At 40.6% G+C, this 20066-nt stretch overlaps 1 protein-coding gene across 3 annotated transcripts in view; it reads right to left on the bottom strand.

The window, feature by feature from the left end:
- Positions 1-3996: 3996 nt before the first annotated feature.
- The window catches only part of SQOR (sulfide quinone oxidoreductase), a 48365-nt gene continuing 32295 nt past the window's right edge, over positions 3997-20066 (bottom strand). For all 3 annotated transcript variants that reach the window (XM_079125205.1, XM_079125203.1, XM_079125204.1), the window contains 6 exons: positions 19037-19231; positions 17214-17423; positions 10567-10750; positions 6011-6078; positions 5535-5713; positions 3997-4282 (listed from right to left, as the gene is read on the bottom strand). In XM_079125205.1, coding sequence (XP_078981331.1) covers positions 4225-4282; positions 5535-5713; positions 6011-6078; positions 10567-10750; positions 17214-17423; positions 19037-19231 — 894 coding nt within the window. In that variant the 3' untranslated portion in view covers positions 3997-4224. The remainder of the gene's footprint in view (positions 4283-5534; positions 5714-6010; positions 6079-10566; positions 10751-17213; positions 17424-19036; positions 19232-20066) is intronic.

Genomic DNA, 20066 nt, shown 5'->3' with positions numbered 1-20066 from the left:
TAATCAAACAATTCACTGAAGGTAAGGCTTTCATCTATGAATCCCCAGCTTCTTAAACATATTAGATACTCAATAAGTGAAATGTTTATGGGAATAATTAATAAGGAATTTTTCTGCTCATTGCTCCTCTATATCCAGTATATTTCTATGGTACGTAGTTATACACCCTAGACAGATGGAGTGATTTGAAATCAAGAGAGACTGAATACAAAGAACCTTCTGTAAGCTAATCTGCAAGGAGTCCAGACACCAGACCAGCTGCCCAGGACTCCTCCAGAAAAGGAGCCCATCATTTCTATGGTAATAGCTCATCTCTTGATTGACGTAAGGCAATTAATAACAGCTTATACCTGGAATAGTCCTTGGTATTTGTTGAGTACTTGGCATTTCTTATACATAAGAAGAGTTTGTTGTATTTAATCTTCACAATAACCCAGTAAAACAGGGGCCCAGAGAGCTTAAATGACTTTCTCTAGGTCATACAGTTAGTAAGAGGCAGAACTGTGATTCAGACCCAGAAAGGCTGGATCCAGGCCTGCACTCAGCCACTCCCCAACACCGGCTAATTACTCTGTGACACTGGTGATTTTTCAAGTCTGAAAATCTGTTGAAATAATGCAGAGGTGAGGTAGTGGCAAAAAAGAAAATCCACCCACCCTTCATTTAGCATAAGAATGCCGGACAGCCCTATCATGGTTCCACTTCTGCCACACGGAGAGGAATTTCTAGTCTGGGAGGAAGCCTCATAACACTCCTAGAGTCAACAACAGAGTTGCTACTGACTGTGCCAAACTGGAGGTAAAGAGCTTTACCTCCATTTATTCATTCCTCTTACCCACTCTGTAAAGAGGATGTCACGACCCTCCCTTCAGGTGAGGAAATGGTGATTTATACACTTGAGCTGGACACCATCAGGCTCTAGTCAGTGGAAAGCCATGATCCAAATCCAGCTCTGTAGCTCCAAATTCTGTTCCTTGGGTTGGCCCTCAAGAAGACCTGAACCCAGCTCATGCCTAGCACACCACCAGTGCCCCTGCCCTTCTTCCACCTCTGTCCCACTGCAGGCCTGGGGGTGGTCCAAATTGTACCTGAGGGATGTAATCTTATGAGTCCTACTACATGCAAATATGGAAAGTTATACTAATTCAAGGTCATCTGTGGCATATTATACACCAGGGAAGTTACTTTTTAAAACTCAATATTGGGGTAGAAAATTATCTCACTATCCATCTTTTTCTCAACTGCATCTTGGGACCTTTCTGCATATCTATTGCCAAGTATTAAACTTGACTTCTTCCAGCATACAATTTCCTTAGCTACTTAGCAGTTTAAAAAACTCGACAGACCTAGTTTTTATTAATTTGTTCAGAATGCCTCATTTACCCAAAGAATTTTTTTTTGTTTCTCCCCTCCCTAAGATGATCAAAATACTTTTGTCCTGAATGAAAGCTCTGTGGTCTTATAGCATGAAGGGGGGGAATTTCTTTTAGAATCAGACCAGTTATCCAATGCAATTTTTTAATCAACTGAGCTACTTTTAAGCTCTGTATTACAAAATTAATCTTCCTCAAAAATAATAATATGCCACGTCTTTAATAATTTCACTCACAGGGTTGTTACAAGAATTACATGTGAAAATTACCTAGTGCCAGCTGTGTATCAATACCCTACTAGGTACCTACATTTCTTGGGTTCATTAATTAGGCGTTCTCAGCTGGCACACATGCTCTGTGCTCCTCGAGTATTTGTACACTGATCACCTCCTCTCTACAACAAACCACTAGTTCTTAGTGTTTATTAGTGTAAAATATGGATCACAAAGCAATACTTACAATATGATCCAATTTTTTTTCAAAAAACTTTATATGCAACAATATTATATTGAAAAAGAAAAAGATGCCCACATGTTATTAGTTGTCATAACAAGATGGTAGATTTGGGAGGCATTTTTATTCCTTTTGTTTATCCCTGTTCTTTAAATTTCCTACAAAATTTAGACATGAGAAAAATAAAATTTCAAACGTTAATTCCAAAAAAGTTCTACATCTTAAACCCTGTGTTCTCCCAGGGGACTGAAGTCTAGCTTCCTTTCCCATACTCTGGCAGTTCCTGAATTTCAACCTCAGGTCTGTTATTACACCACAGCTCACCCAGGGCTGACATCAAAGCAGGAATTAAGAATAAAGCAAAGGGGGAAAAAGGGTGGATCCCACAAAGACAGAGGAAAGATCAGTGGAGTGAAGGAAGGGAATTGAGGGGGAGAGAGGAGGGACAGGAAAAGGGAGAAGGGAACTAACAAAATTATACTATGTACACATAGGAATATACCACAGTGAATTCCACTCTTATGAAGCACCAATTTAAAATAAATAAATAAATAAAAGAAAGACTGACAGAGTAGAGGAAGGGAAACAGGTGGAGAAATGAGGGGAGGGAAAGAGGAAGAACCGGGCACTGAAATGAAGACAATTATATTCCATATATGTATGATTATGTCACAATGAAACCTGCTATTATGTATAACTTTAATGCATTAATAAAATTTTTCCAAAAAGAATGAGTGACAAAGGAGATAGTGGTGAGAATTTAAAGGGAATTCCTTGAGTCAGCACTTGACTCAGTACGTCACTCTGGACTCTGAAGACATCTGTCTGACAGTGACAACTTCAATCTCACCCCTACTCTGAGGCACAACCCTCAGAGAAACCCCTACCCTTAACCCAACCCTATTCCCACCCTTCTTCCTGCTACCTGCTCCCAATTTTAGAGGCAGTCTCAAGGAAAGACCTCTCCCTCGGCCAGGCCCACATGTGTGGATAAGGTAATAAGATTTCAAAGACCAAGTTTTTTCTGGAATTCAGCACAATTTCTATCTTTCCTAGCTCAGAGAAGTGAGAGCTGGAGACCAATGTGCTGGCCAACAGTGATCACTGCTCCCTCCAGCCTTAGCAATCAATTCTGGATGGCATAATGTGCATCCTGAAGCAATTCCCTGATGCTTGAAAGTTTTATACATTTGTCACAAACAGACCCAGGAGGCTTGAGTTAACTCTGTAAGAATTTCAAAGTTACTCCACCCAGAGCTTCAGTCATTCCCAGGAATCGCAGTCCCATTCTCTGAAACTGCAAAAACCAGTGTTTTAAGAACCTAAGGCATTGTAGAGACTGTTATGCCTTTTCCTCTTAGGAGCATTTATAAATATGAAATGCATGTGGCTTCGAAAAGCCATATTGAACTAAAACTAAACTTCTACAATAAATGAATTGGGAGCAAATTATTTTGAAGCTACTGCTGCACTTCAAATAAACTGGAATATTTCCTCCAATATTTCCAGGGCAAACTCATTTGAAACTTTTTTCACCAAATTTGGAGATGACTTGAGCAAAGGCTTGCCACACACATCAAGATTCCTCTAACCCACCCTCACTGTGTGGACATCTCTGAGAAATGGGTGCCATGGGAGAATCAGAGTTGCCAAAGATTTGTGGGAGAAATGGCTGTAGAGGAGAAAAGAGAAAGAATGGGAGAAGATGGGATGTGCTTTCAGACCATGATGCAGATTGAAACCCTGATAAAGGAGAGCGGGAAGGAAGGAGAACTGAGCAGGAAACCTCAGATTCAGCGCAGTTCTAAGAAAGTCTCAGTCAAGCTGATGGAGACTCCTAGAGCATAAACCTCTCAGTTAGGAGTCCCATATCCCAAGGAATGGGTTGGTCTTCATGCCCACACATGGTGTTCAGTCACTGGCTGGAGAAAGCACCAACAGCACAAAGGACCAGAAGGGCAGCAGCTGGGCTGCAGGTCCACCTGCTGAGTCCTAAAGCAGAAAGAGTCAAGGGGTCAATGTTGTCCCCTAAAAATGACTTTTCTGTGACTCTGAATAACAGAAGTTGAATATTCATGGTAGATATCCAATAAATTATTCCACTAACACCAGTTGTTTTCTCTCCCAAATGCTATAATTTTTCATTCCTACCAGTCAAGAGAGAAATATCTCAGAAAACTCAATCAATTACAAACTTTTATTTAGAAAATAGAAGTCTATTATTCTTTCATTTGAATATTTCCAAACAACCAAGCCCACCCTGGGCAGCCCACTTGGTGGCTATTCTGAGATACTGAAGAAACTCTTTACAGGGTTAGTCCTTCATGCCATTCTGGGTCAATCAGTAACTGCATTTGTGGTATAGAAGCCATCCAAGGAGAGCAAGGTTGAGCCATCCTTAACTCATACCCAGATGAAACAACTTCCGAAGAAAGGCTGGTCCTCCCCAGTAACCCCTAAAAAAAAAAAAAAACACAGAAATTAATTGAGGCAAAAGAGAAGGGGTGACACCAGCCAGCAGGATGTTGAAAGTAGAGGCCAGGATGATCACAGAGCATGCTTATCAGCACACAAAGTAAAATTTGTCTACCAAGGGAGAAAGATTCCATGACTAGAAGAAGACAATCTACTTCAAGTCCTAGCTTTGACATTGACTTGTAGCATGAGCCTGAACATGCCAATTCAATTCAGCAAACCTGTATGAAGCCTCTGTTACATGCAAACTTCTATCTTCTCTGCTTTCACTTGCTCATGAATTAAATGGTCAGGATTTCTCAACCTTAGCCATATTGAAATTTTGACCAGATAATTACTTATTACAGGGATTATCCTATGCATTTTAGGATGCTTACTAGTAACCTGGCCTTTGCCCCCTATATGCTATTAGTATCCCTCTAGTTGTTAGCAACCAGCAATGTCTCCAGATAATTGCCACAAGTCCCTTGGAAGGCAAAATTCTTCTTGGTTGAAGACCACTAATATAGATATCCTGACTTACCAATCTCATCTGAGTTTGGAAAAGTCAAATGAGATCATCAATTTTTGGAACAAAGAGAGGAATTATTAATTTGCATTACTCCACTATCACATGACTACTTTTACCTGGCTTTTTCTTATATTGTCACATTAATCTCCATCTTATGATAGGCAATTTTTTTGCAGATAAAGGAACTTAAATACAGAGTTTAAGCAACTTACCCAGGACATAAAATTAGTAAATGGCAGATGCATGATTCAAACCCAGGCAGGGCTCCAAAGTGTGTGCTCCTAATCATTTTTATTTTTCCCCAAACATAACAAAAACAAAAGTAGGGTAGCAGATGAGAAAGTATGTGATATGTGAAAATGATTTACTGTTATTATTTATTCATCCACCAGCAAAAAAGGGCCAAAACATGGAAGACAGAAGACTTAGCCACTGCCATAATGAAGAAAAGAGGCAGCATTCCCTGTGGTGATAGAGTGAACCCCTTTTCTTCACCCAAGGGGTGAGGGTCCTCCCTAGTGGGGCTGAGGCTCTGAATCCTTCAAAATGCTGCCATCACTGATAAGAAATGTCACAGCCTGGCGGTGGAGGGATGGGCATTCCACTAGCAAGCCCCATTTTAAGTGGAAGCTGCAATGCCCCTTTGAACTCATGACGCTTCACAAGGTGGTGCTGTTGCTAAAAGGGGTGCTCTCCACACCAGGACCAGGTGATGCACCTACCTTAGCATGGCATTCCAATACAGGAAAGGCATCAGGTCTGCTTTCATGAGATACATCGAAAGTCGCTCTTTGCTCTGATCAAAGGGGAAGGTTTCCAGTGGCTCAGCTTTGTAGTCAAACTCCGCAAGAATCACACGACTGTAGCCAGTCACCAGAGGACAGGATGTGTAGCCATCATACTAAAATTGTAAAATAAGACTCAACTGGGAAGTAGCTTCCTTATGGGACTGTATACAAACTATAGAATTTATTATTTGCTCTGAGTGGTTACAATGTTTTTCTTTTGTTTTTTGTACATTCTAATTTTTTGTATAATTAAAAATATGTTGTGTCACCAAAAAACAGTACTGAAGGCAAAAACTAAAGTGCCTGTATTGAAGAAACTAATTAATAAAGTGGCGAGATTGTGGGAAAACACCACCTTCACACAGAACAGAAGGTGATAATTAAAACTGATTATCACAAGGCATACAAACCTTCTTTATTGGTGTTTGATTCTTCATAATCAGAGAAATTGTTCTATCAAGTATTCCTGACTGGGCAGCTATAAGAGAAGAGGAAAAGTCAGAAAAAATATAAGTATCTAGGTTTTCCATGAAAACTAATTTGCAAACAACTTTAATGTAGACAAGTTAAGATTCCATTTCCCATCACCTTATGAGTGGAACAAGACCCACCTTAGGATTTGAAGTTCTATTACCAGAGTAGGGGGCTCCTTCAGTCATCTGAAGCCCACAGAGAAGTCTCTATTGTTTAGAAATTAAAGAGCCATCTCTCCTCAACAGGATTTTAATGATGGTCCTACTCCAACCCTGCTCCCCCTCCTCCTGGGGGCTGATGGCTGTCAGCTTGGTCTGTGTGCTGTGTCCCATGGCCATCCAGGACACCCCTATGTATCTATTCACAGAAAGCCTATATTGGCAGCCCCAAGCATATCCAACTTGAAAAATATCATGCCTTCCACTCTGCAGGATTGCCTGGGTGAGGCTAGACCAGAGGGACATAGATGTAGATCTGTCTACATGCATCTATCTACATTGACCTCTCTCTTTCAGCATACCTACATATGTGTGTCTTTGTTTTACAATGGCAACAGTGGAGAAGCTGACTTTTTAATTATTAAAATGTTCAAACTCTGCCATTCTTATTTCATCTATCCCCTCACACATGCTCTGTGTGTGTGCGTGTGTGTGTGTGTGAGATATGTGTGTGTGACACAAGTAATATTTTTAGAGCAGACAGACGTCATACCTACTCACTAAATATTTCTGTGTATCTCTGATAGGAGGGTGACTTTAATTCAAAAACAATAGCATTCTTATATCCAAAAATATGAGCAATAATTACTTAATATTATATAACCCCCATTGAGGATTGAATTTTGGATAATTAAGACTACCCTTCCAAAGAAATGAGCAGAATTCAGAAATAAAACATTGGGTTTACTTTATGTCTAGAGGTAAAACACTCGGTTTGCTTTCACAAAAAGATACATTGCTTTTGTATCGTAAAGTGCTTCATTAAAGTGTAATTGGGAAATCAGGGATCAGAAATTATTTTCTGTACAGAAAATATTTAAATCTTGTGGGTCAAGACACCAAAAGCAAAGATTTAGATAATAAAAAGAAAAACAACCTTCCACAAAAAGTCTTGTTAATGAAATTCAAAAAATAATAAAACTTTATAATCTAGGTCTACTAATACTAATTAGTAGAATAATGGAATTTTGTTTAGAATAAGTAAAGAAAGTTATTGTTCCCTATCACTAAATTGATTATAAATGTTCCCTCATAGAAACTATTCTTAGCCAGCTGTACAAAAATAGGCAGCAGGCTGTGTTTGGCCTGCAAAGTGTAGTTTGCTTATGCTCAAATTTAAAAAAGCAATAAGGATATTCTTTTTCCCCTAGAATAAAGAGGTTAAAAAAAAAAAAAAAGAGGAGGAAACAACTCTGCTTAAAGCTATTAAATTGCCCACTATTCGCTGTGGGCAAAGCATTATTTCTAAAGATAAAATTTCCCTTTTGGAAAACTTTGTCTTTAAGTCCATAAGGAGTCTGGAATCTGCACTGAGAAGACCTGAGGAGGCCCCTGCTGCAGGGCAACAAGGCCAGTGGAAAAGGAGAGAAGCCAGCCAGTTGGTGCCACTGCAGAGAGGTTAGGCCCCAGCAAACAGCCACACTTCAGTGTTCAAGTGCACAGGCAAACCTGAGTTGTGCTCTTCCCTGTATTACCACCTCCTTCTGTTACACTGAAGCCTTCAGTTAATCTTTGTTAAATGCCACATCTGGGTCTTGATTGTGCTGAGCTGTGGGTAATTAAGGGAGATTCCTAGGGCAGAGAGAAGCAGAGGAAGGCAGGAGCCCCAAGAAAGCCATATTCAACACAGCAAGACAAGGTTTTGCTCACAATAGCATAATGGTCTGGAGAGTCTGGGAGGCAAACAGAGCAAAGGAGTGACTGCAGAGTGAGTGTGAACATTGCCTCCAGACACTCAAAGGACTGGCAGAGGGGAACCTAATGAGAAATCCAGACCTACTTGGAGAAAGCTGGGACTATTGTTATTTAGACATTAAAGACACAAGCAAGCAGACAGTCACAGATGTGCAATGACAAAGAAGAGCATTCACTGCAGTACTGTTTGATATGAAATGGGTTGAAAAGAACACAAATATAAATCAAGGGTGGATCTGTACAATAGTTCTGGAAAACATATAAGGGAATATAGACTCACAGAAAACAGATATAAAAACAACAGGGACGCTCTCTTCGTGGCTGGGGGAACATAGAAGCTGAGCCAATGGAAGGCAGGACTGGGAGCAAGGCTCTGCATGTTACTTTTTGTTTGATTGAATTTAATATTATCTATTTGAAATATTGAATTAAATGCTTAAGTAAGAAGTAAGTCAAAAGTTACATAGTCTGGGCCTCCCATCACAGTATTTCTACCATATAAATGCTGCAGGCTTGCATTAAATGAATGTAATTCAAAGTATTGCCCCTCAGACTACATATAAATTACAAAGAAAAAAAGGTGTTTGGGCAATGGAGGAAAAAAATGGATGTTCTTTAATTAACCAAGTAATGAAATTGAGCTTCACCAAAAACAAGACAAAATTAACAAAATGGCTCCTGAAGTGCCACAGTAGGAGATAAAAAACTTCATGTATAGATTCCTGCCAAAACATTTGACCTGGATCTAACCATAATAAAACAACTAGACAGTGCTAGGGATGTGAGTCAGTGGTAAGAGCAACTGCTTAGCAGGGCAAAATTTAAAAAAAAAAAAAAAAAAAACTAGACAATTTCTAAATTTAGGATATTCTACGAGATGACCAGTCTAGATGTGTAGACCCTTCAAAATTGCCCATGTCATAAAAGCAAAACTACAAATGTCAGAAGGCCTGTTTTAGATGAAAGGAAACCAGAGAGACTGTGACAACCAGTGCAGTATGTGGTCCTTGACAGGATTTTAAGGGGATGGGAGGGTTACAAAGGACATTTTTAGGAAAACTGGAAAAATTCAAAGTAGATAATATATAAGATGATTTCATTAAGTAATATTAAATTTCTTGGACATGATGATGGTCTTATATAGATGTGGAGGAAAATGTCCTTTCTCCTAGGAGATGAAGAATGAAAGTATTTAAAGTAAAGTATCACCATGTCAAACTTGCTTTCAAATGATTCAGCAAAAAGTACCAAGGGTGACAAAGCAAATGTCACAAAACATTAGTAACTGGTTAATACTTAAAAGGCATGTGAGTATTCATTGTACTTTCCTTCTAATTTTTCATTGGTTTGAGATTTCTGAAATTAAAAATCTCAGACCATCGAATTACCTATAATGATGAAAAAGTCACTCAGTGAGTTTCCTATAAAGTCTGTCTTAACCCATTACATCCCAAGTTTTAAATTCTGTGAATATTTCAATGCAGTTGACACAGGTGCATTAAAGTAGATTGGAAATCTGGCACTTATCTATAATTATATCAATTAATAGTATAATATTATAATTATATTATGATTGTGTGCTTATATATACATTTTATAAAAGATATTTAAGTTTTTATAGGTGTTCCACATCTGGGACATTGGGACAAAATGAGTTAATGTTGAAGTAGTGAAAGTAGCACAGTATGTTCCACAGGTATGTAATTCACACAAACACTACCGTACACATCAGCAGGGAGGTCCATGTTTTATAACATCCAGAGAAGACAGTTCCTGTCCGTAGAGGACACAATCTAAAAGGCAATTCTCCCCATCACTGCTAGAGCAGAACATGGAGGTGAAGAATTTAGTTTTCCAGGCTAAGGCCTTAATCGTGTACCAATCAGGGCATGCTCCGCTGTGTTTGTCTTAACAGAACAATTTTCTGGTCTGCAAGCTTTCATTGACTTGCATGTGTTTTCTAGGGAAACAAATGCTTCTCTAGCTTTATGGTGTTTCAGGCAAGAGAATAATAGCCAACCTATCTGGTGTCAGGGGCCCAGAAGGCCCAGGATTTGAGTATGGCAGTATGAGAAATAACAGAATTCTAGAGAACTGGAAAATTCAGGCTTCTTTCCCTAAAAACAACCCCTCTGACCTAGAAAAGGCAGATAAAGCAGGGTACTGTGGGGCACACCTATAACCCCAACAACTCCGGAGGCTGAGACAGGAAGATCACAAGTTCAAGGGTAGCCTCAGCAACTTAGTGAGATCTTATCTCAGAATAATATAAAAAGGGCAAAGGATGAAGCTCAGTGGTAGAACACCCCTGTAGGCAAAAATAAAAGTTTTAAAAAAGACAAAAAACAAAGAAAAAGCAGACAAACGGGGTAGGGAAAACATTAAAAAGCTTCTTTTTCATACAACACTAGGTTCATTGACAACTTCTTACTGCCTTAGGAAGATCAAAGTCATTTTTAGGCCACAAGAATTTCTTCCATTATTAGTGTAATGTTGTTTGTGCCAAACTCTTATTTTTGTTACAATGGAGACCTGAAGAGACATCAGTTTGAGAGGAGAAACAGAGCTGGTTATCCTACCTACTGCTGCAGCAGTCTTTGATGTGGGAAGGTTGGTGCAGTCCCCAATCCCAAACACATTTGGGTATTTCTTGTGCTGCAGAGTTTCTTTATCCACATCCACCCAGCCAGCAGCATCAGCCACAGGACTTGCCTTGAGGACGTCTGGTGAGCTCATCGGCGGTGTGACATGCAGCATTTCATACTATACAGAAGAAGAATATCCAAATTTGCATCTTTTCAATCACTCTAGAGCCCTACAAACTGTCCCTCCATACATCTTCCTTACTCCTTACACTGCAGCATGGCTGCATGGAGTACTGTACAATGAGTGCTTAAACCAATCCACACAGTCTCCAAGATCATACATGTTCCATGGAGGATGGTGATAAACTAAAGAGCTGTGCTCTTGGTTGACATGAGTTCTCCATACTGAGCCCACATGCTCCCTTCAGCAGAAGACATGGGGGAATATAAGGTATTGGAGTAGTACTCACTAATATTCTGAAAGAATCTATTGATGCTTCTATTACTACTAAAATCAAGGTGGTGGTGGATTTTGGTTCCTCTCTCTCTGACCCTTAGCTGTCAACTTATAACATCCAGCCCTTCAATTTTATTCTAGAAGAGGTACTCAGAGTCCCTGAAACTGGCAAAGGCCATGTTAGAAGCTGGGAAATTGGGTCAACTAGCAAAACACATAGAGGAAAGTGTCAAATCACCTATTTAAGATAAAAAGGGGTGATAAGAAAATTATCCAGTTCTACGGAAGGGCAAAGGATTCCCTCTCTGCCCTTGACACGTTGTGACTAAGCTGGTTAAATGTCCACTCCATGCTCCATATGCAAGGGTAGCTGGTGATATGGTGTACAGGGAGAAGTACTAGACAGAGATCAGGAAGGTTCTGGTCCTCTTAGCATTTGCTTTGTAACCTTGGGTTTCTGATTTCTCCTTCTGAGCCTTACTTTGGCAATCTGGAAAAAGAAATGAAGGATCTTGCAGTTCTAGGATCCTATTAAACACGGTGGAACAACCTCCTCACTGTGCCCCTCCAACGAGCATCAGTTGCCCCTGCTCCTGCTGTTGCTCCTTCCAGACACGCCCTCCCAGCTGCCCTCACCAACCCAAATCAGAGCACAGCTTCCTCTAAGACTCTCCTCCTACTGTGCGCTCCTGCTCTGGAGCACCTCGGCAAACCTGCAATCGCTCACTTTCATGGCCTTAGAGTCGGTCCTGCTGGCTCTCTCTCCAGCTGGACCGTGCCCTCCTCTGAGGCACTAGCCCCCACTAGCTCCTCTGAGGTCCCTCCCCCATGCAGAACCTATGCCCTGGGGGTAAAGCTTCTGATCACATCACTCGACCCCTCAACCATCTTCTGTCGGCTGAAGCCCAGGTTGGGCTTTGTCTTTGAGATAATGCCACTCATTTTCTCAACAAACATTTGTCGTACCCGTACTGCACGCTGGATACTGTGCTGGGTACCGAAGACGCCACAGTGAATCAGACATGACCCAGCTTCAGGGACCTCTGGATCTGACACTCACGGTCCCTCACAGTCCCTCCTGCTTCCCATGAGTGATCTCCATTCAGAGTCCCTGCAGCTCACGACACCCCAGTCCCGTGCCTTCCCCCTTCTTGATTTTACTCTTGCTAAATCCCTGGCTGACAAGGACCCTCCCAGCTTTGTCACCCTCAAAGGTCCTAGAGAATGAAGAAGAGGAAGAAAAGGAGGAGGTGGAAGAGGGGAAATGGGTAACCAGAAAACAAAAAGCCAGGCCAACCTTAAAGGTGTAGAAAACTCTGCCAAATTCTGTCTTTTTGGCGGAGATCTATACACCCATTGTTCAGTGCTGGGGATGAGTGGCAAAAAGTGAAGTCCAGGCCACCTTCCATTCATCCCACTGTCCTTCCCCGGCTCACCCATCAGCCACCCAGCTGCTCCCTCTCCCTGGGCGTTATTCCCTCACTCAACAGAGGGAGCAGAGCAGGAAGCCCAGGAACAGGGCGGCTGAGCCAGGGAGTCACGCAAACCTGCCATCCCTGGGATTTTTCCCTAATTAGATTAATAACAATATGCAGTTCCCCTTCTTTTCCTCCTAGTACCTGCTACAGATCGGTGTTCCTATTCAGATCCCAGGGCCTCCCACGCAGGAGCCCGGGGAGGCTGGAGCATGGCATCTGGAGGCACTCACCCCTGTGACCTGGCAGCCCTGGCCCTGCTCCCTCTCCCTCCCCAGCCCTGCATCCCGACCTGTTCTCACAAGAAGGATGAAAGCTCACCCTGCAGGGGACAGAAGAGAGGCCTCAGGCTTCTCACTTCCCTTCACCTGTCCCCATGTCCCTGGGAAGATGTTGTGCTGGGACCTACAGACTTCAGTAGCTCTTAGCTACAGGTGGAGGATGCCATCAACACCCCTGGAGAGTCATAACTTCCTCTGCTCAAATGTCAAATTTCCCCTGGCTGTCAATCCACTGTGGTGAGGGGCTGGATCTAAATCCTCCCCACCTGATCAGGGTTCCTGGTGGAGAACTGTGCCCACCCCCAGATGACCACAGCTCCCACTGGACAGAGGCTGTGACTTCTTTTGCACTCAGATTGGGGCTTCTGTGAGTGGAGTCCTCTTATCCCTTTTGAGACTGGGGTCCGCCTCCCCTGTCAGATCCAAGGCTCTATCTGGGAAAGGCCCTTTCTCCCCACAGGCTGGAGGCTCCTCAGGACCATGGCCTACTGGATTGAGTTAATCAGGTCTTTACTTAATCCTTACTATGTGTCCCATACGTTCCTCAGCAAGACTGAGACCCAGTTCCTGCCAGACCAGGAGGGGAGACACAACATCCCCCATAAGGCCAGCAGCTGCGATGGAGGCTCAGTACTTTCCGTCCTAACAGCCATCTAAAGGAAGTAGCTCCGAGACGGGTGTGTGCAGAACAGGGCAGCAGCGTCTGACCCCTCTGCACTGGCGGTGCAGGTCCCATGACCTCAGTTCCTTAAATCACAAAACTCAGCTCTTTAGGGTTTGTGGGGAGGGGGGTCTTGGGATAGAAAAAAAAAAAAAAAAAAAAAAGAATGCTGTTACTTGAATAAGTCACTTTGCCTATAAGGTCATTAGTTTGCTTATCCATAAAGAAATTCATTAGAGTAGATAATCTCCAAAATCCCTTCCAATTCTAGGACTCTGTGATATAAAGTAGGTTTATATGCTTAAAACCTTAGAAAACCTAGATCAGCTCATAAGCTCTCTGTTGAGGTTCCAAGATTATTAGGCTATTATTAGGCTATATATTTAATTTTTTATGTGCTTGTTCTCCATCCTGGTTAAACATTAGAATCATTAGGGAATTTTTGAACTCCCCAGCCTCAGTCTGCACTCCAGATCAATTAATCAAAATCTCTGCTGGAGACCCAGGTGTCAGCACATTTCAAAAGCTTCCCTGGTGATTCCCTTGCAGCCAGCATTGAGAACCACTGCTTATGAGACTTCTGGTGGATTTTTTAAAAATTCAGATGTTAGGAAAGGAAAGAATAGCTGACCTGAAATCCTATAATCAAAGGAGACATAAATATCTTCATTCTTTACAAATTTCCTAGAAGAACAATAACCATTCACTTATCTAAGTCCCTGCCTGCAACCCCAACTATCCAGAGCATAGTTGAACCAAAGTAAAAGGTTAGTTCCTTCACCCAAATACATACACTGTGCTCATGGAACTGTGCTTTGGGCCCTCACTCATGGTCCATTCACTTTTTATTTCCATTCTTTACTCCTTTTATTTATCCCTCCACACATTCATCTGCCTGTACACTCAAGAAACATTTCTCTAATACCTACTCATTGCCAGATACTACTCTGGGTAATGAGGATACCTAATTAAAAGGCCCATCACTCCTGCCTTCTTGAGGACAGGACCCAGCTGGAGAAACAGACAAGATAATCTGTATTGTCTTGTACTGTCTCATATTACATTGTATTGCAAGAGAATAGGTAAGGAGAGTGTTATGGGAATCCAAAGAGACACTGATCCCAGTTTGGGGAATCTTTCAGATGAGCCTTGATGGATGAATGGAAGTTGTATTTATTCAACATTTATCAATCCGCTACTATAGCCAGGCAACTATTCAGGTATTATAATCCTTTTTTCTGTATTCCATTCACCTTTAATTTATGTAAAATTTAACAAGTTTGGCTCTTTCACTTTCCAGTCAATAATATTTAAAAGAGCTGAAGATAGGGGAATTAATCTTTCAAAATCACAATTTTCAGAAAGCCAGAAAAACTACAAAAAATGATACAGATGAACACAAAAAACAGAGACCCTTTTGTAAAATGGTAACTAGCCCTACTTATTTCAGTTGGCCCTGTGAACATCATATATGAGAGTTCTTCAAAATGATAACCCTGAACTGGTAGAACCAGATGACCAGGGACATCCTGTGAAAAAAGTGCTGAAAAACATGGTGACCCAGGAGATGGTAGGAAGGGTCCTACTGACCAAATCTGGGACAACTGGGGCACCAACATAATTAGAGATGTTAATGAATGATAAACTATTAGGGGCAATAACAATTCATGAGTCCATACCAGTAATTGATTAAGAGAGAAGGAAAGGCTCTTAGTGACAGAATGCCAAAAACCTACCGGTAGAGGAGATGGAATTCTGATTTTCTAACCACCATAGTAAAGACTAGACTAGGCAAGTGTCATTAATGGATGCTAAGTCTACAGAGAGAATTTAATGAGTAGGGTGTTTAAATGGTCTTATAGTATTCCCCCACAGATTTTCATATTAGCAGGGGAGAAAAAGAATAGTAATTATATAGTGGAAAAGTTGGATTATATCTTGACCAATGATCAAAATAAACATCATCAGTAAAGGGCCAATGAACATTGTGCACATGCAAATGAGGTTCCCTAGAAGGACACAACATTGCTTATGCAATGGTCCAGTATAGAAAGCATCACCTAAAACTAATCACAAGAAAATACAGTCAAACCCCAAATGTGAAAGGCTGTATTTTTTTTAAAAAATGGTAGAAGGAGGGCTGTATTTTTCCAAAAGGTCAATGCCATAGAAGACAAATGTTCCAGGTTAAAAGAGGCTAAAGAGACCTCATAATTAAATGTAATATTTGACTACATATTAGAGGTCAGTAAGGTCCTGTTCTGGAGAGAAAAATACTGTCAATGCTGTTGCATCAGTTGACAAAAATGCATACAAATAGTAGATTAAAATGTTATATCTGTGCAAGGTGTGGTGGTATGCACCTGTGATGCCAGTGACTTGGGAAACTGAGGCAGGAAGAGTATAAATTATAAATTCTAGGCCAGCCTCGGCAACTTAGCAAAACCCTGTCTTGAAATTAAAAACAAAAGAAAAAAAAAAACCCACAGGTTTGAGTCCCAGTACCAAAAAAAGAAAAAAATAAGTATCTGTGCCAAATTTACCAAGTTGGTAACTTCTGTGTTTATGTAAGAAAATTCCCCTAACTTAGGAAATTTATACTAAGGTATTTAGGGGTAAGGAGGATCTAAAAATATTTTATATATGTATGTAACTTATCTTTGGGAAATTGGTAGAGATGTATAGATAGATACAGAGAGCTCAAATGATATAACTAAAGCAAATGGCATAAAATACTATAAATGAATCTAGGTAAATACTTTTACAATTTTCTTTATGCTCTTTTTATTTTTTGAAACTTCTCTAAATTTGAGATTATTTCCAAATATAAGATTTTTGAAGTTATGACCCTGAGTCATCAGTAACATTTTTAATGATATTGAGTGCACTTCATTTAAGAAAGGGAAGATATGTGCAATTGATTTTAAAAAGATTTTCAGCTAAAATGCTTAAAATTTGAAGTTTTCATGTTTTGAAGACTAATCTTTGGTTCATCTCAAAATTCCTTTTTATGGAACCCTTTATTCCTTAAACACTGAATGAATAACATAAAACTGTTATGTTTCCTTACTGCTAACAGCTCTTGCCAGAATGGTATAAACAAATATTCTCTTCCAGGTTCCCTTGCATCATGTTCTTAATCCTTGTAATGCCTCTATAAAGTACTATCAACACTTCACAGAAGAAACCGAGACACATAAAGGCCAAACCCTTACAACAAAAACTAGATCTTTCCAGAAAAGGTGATAGCTCTGCCAGATACTTCAAGAATGACTAAGTGCTGACTTTTATGCATAAGTGGAAGATATTAACAAACATCCCCTTCCATAGGGGAAAGACACCCCTATTATTCTTGAACTACCCACAGTGTTGCTTCCTGCTCACAAGAAGGGCTACTTCTCACAGGCAGCAAGTTGAGACAATCACCATGTCCTGCATTTCAGGAAACCCTCCCTCAACTCTCTAGTCAATAACTGGAAAGCTGAAATATTTTTGGCTGCTTCCAGTGATGTGGTACCAGAAAAAGTAGGGTCAAAGGAATGGGACAAAAGATCACTTGCCACCAGTAGATAAACCCTCTTTGCCTCCCACTGACACAGCCTCTTCCAACTTGTTCTTCCCAACTCTCATCCAATCAATACCCTCAGATGCTCATTTTAACCAGCCTTCCCTGGCACATGATGATAGTGGACAGGGACATGGGAGTCTGTGTCCACCCTCAGGTCAGCAGACAAGATGAAAGGCAGTAGCTTGGCCTTGACACTCACTGAAAGCACTTGGGTCTCTCCAGGTTTATCCAGGTTCTCAAAAACAGCCTCTTGTTTATCAGCTCGGACTTCAATGAGGTTTTGCTTGTAGTTAACAGTGAGGTTCCTCTCCTGAATAATCTCCTGCAGGGCATCTGCATACTTCTTAACCCCAAAAATTGCTCCAAGAGAAGTGTTAAAAATTATATTGGCCTTGGGTCGCTTTCCAGTCTAAGAAAAATGAAAGAAGAAAAACAACCAATACCAGAGCATATTTTAGCCATATATTTTTTAACCCAGACAAGAATTAAAACCCTCAAAAGAAATTTTGTCAGCTTTTTTGCATCTTTATATCTCTATTCTCTGGTAGGGTGAGGTGAGGGTTGATCCAATACCTTCTTTTTATTTTCTGTCCATGACATAACAACTAAATACATTCATGAGTTAAAGGTTTGTTCTAGCAAAGGCTAGAGGTAAAGGTCAAGTCCAGGTAAAGAAAGGTTAGAGCTGAACTGCTTATTCATATATTCACATATTCCATCATTCAATAAGTATTTACTGAAGTCCTACAATTAGCCGGGTACTGCTATAGGTGCTGAGGGAATAACAGTGACCAAAACAGTTTCTATGGCCTTGGTGTTCTGAAGAGGCTAGTATTCTCACAAATGCTAAGGTCTCATGGCACCTGAGAGAGAACCTTCCTCCCAGGACATCCAAGACTTGGGAGAAAAGAGTTTTGCAAAGGGAACTCCCAGGATGGAAAAAATAGCTGGTGTCCTGCCCTTTCATTTATTTCACTCCTTTTAGAACTTGCTTACCTGGATCTCACCATATGAAGAAGATAAATGGGTAAGAACCTCAAAAGGTTGTGTCAACCCCTTATGGTCCAGAATAAACTTTCTTAGAGTCAGAAATGATAACTGGAGCTATCTCTTAATTCCCCAACCTACAGGGTTGTTGGCAGTTTACAGAACTCAGGTGAGTCCTGACCAGTGCCAAGTCCCAAGTGCATATTCAACAAATCTTCAGTCCCAGATTCCGTACCCCTTCTCCACATGGGTCCCTTTATAGAACCACAGGCTGCTTTGAGTCCTACCAGTGTCTTCGTTCAAGCCACACTTTGGTGACCCAAATGTCCTGTCGCGGACATGGGCACAGTGGGTGAGAACAGCTGTCCTCACAATCTCATGCCAGATATACTTGAGCTGCAGACCTGACCTTACACAAAGGGTGTTCGGAGAATTCTGAGAAAGCCTCCTCCACCCAAAATCTATTTCCACAAAAGTTCAAAGTTCCATTTGAACATTTGTTTGCCTTTAAAATTGACATTTGCCTATTACATTTGCAAAAATGCATATCAAGAGCAAGAAAAATTCAAAACCTTGAACCTGACTTGGAAGCATTTGAGGATAGTATGATATAGAAAAATGAATAATTTACAATTAATTGTCTAATTACAGATATGGAAGTGTTTAAACAATCTCTAATATAGTTCCTCAGTGGACTTTTATACACATATTAAAAACTATGTCATAAAAATTAATAGTATGTGATACAAATGAATTGGTGGGTACCGTATGATGGTAATAATATTCTTTAAAAGCCTGTTGTTAGAACCTCTGGAAGGACATGTCAAATTGATGACAGGAGCTTTATTACAGCAAATGGATTATGAGTGACTATTCCCTTTTTTCTTGTAAACTTAAAATTATACAATTCTCTACATATGTAATAAAAATTTAGACATAAAAAAGGTTCTATGATAGGGACAAAAAAACAGACTTCTGGTGGTCACTGTGTTTGCACTGTCTGTCCCTCCCCTCTGTACTGAAGAGGAAGCATACCTTTCTGAAGTAGGCTTCTGATAAATACATGATCTTCTGAGGGGCTCCAGCACACTTCACTGGAGTATTTGGGAAGGTAAAGATGGCATTGCCCTCCGTGAAGTCCTGCAGAGCTTTCCATGTCTTCTCTACAGTCTTAACTGAATAATTGGACCCTATTTTGGGGTGAGCAAAACCTTCAGGTAGGCCTTTAATCTGCAACCAATCACATAGAAAAACTATTTTTAAACAGAATACAAATACCTTTCGAGTCCTTGTTCTCTGCCATTTCTACAAATGTTCAAATATTCTATTATTATTAACCCCCAGTACTCACACAGGTGGAGCAGGCAGGTAAATGAGAGTTCTCAGACCAGAATCTTGGTACCTAAAGTCACCTGTTGAACTGCAGAATGGGTCCAGTCTGCAGGAAACCTCTACCTCCCCGGCCTTGGGATGGTGATTTGATTTGAATACAACTCTTCCGCCTTCAGAATGAAGGCAGGATAACAGTCATACTTCCTTTAAAAAGAACCAGTTACCTTACTGGGAAGAAGGAGGACAGGCAGGACCAAGAGCCATTCACTTACATTGTCTATAAGACCAAACTTAAATTACCCTCCCTCAGGTTGTATCAGATCAAATACTTGGTAAAGGTAAAGGCAATAAAGTCAGGTAACTGACTTATAAAGCATGGACTTTGGAATCTTACAGACCTGATCTGAATCCTAGATTTCCAATTACTAGTATTATTCCCCTGAATAAATTATCTAATATTTCTAAGCCAATCGGACTCAAAGACCAACAGCACCAGCACCACCTGGGAACTTGCTAGACATGTAGATTATCAGGTCCCACCCTAGACCTTCCAGGTGATTCTGAGACACAATGAAGTTTGACAAGCTTACAATTAACATCTATAAAATGGGGATAAAAATACCTGCTCCAAAGGGTTGCTGGTAAGAGTATATGAGACTATGTATTTGCAAAGGGCTTAGGAAAATGACACACAAGTGGTCAGTGCATAAATGTTAAGTTTATTACTGCCAAT

This window comes from Sciurus vulgaris, assembly GCF_902686455.1.
Source record: "Sciurus vulgaris genome assembly, chromosome: 2".
In the NCBI taxonomy this organism is placed as follows: Eukaryota; Metazoa; Chordata; class Mammalia; order Rodentia; family Sciuridae; genus Sciurus; species Sciurus vulgaris.
This window is presented reverse-complemented; position numbering and strand designations above follow the sequence as displayed.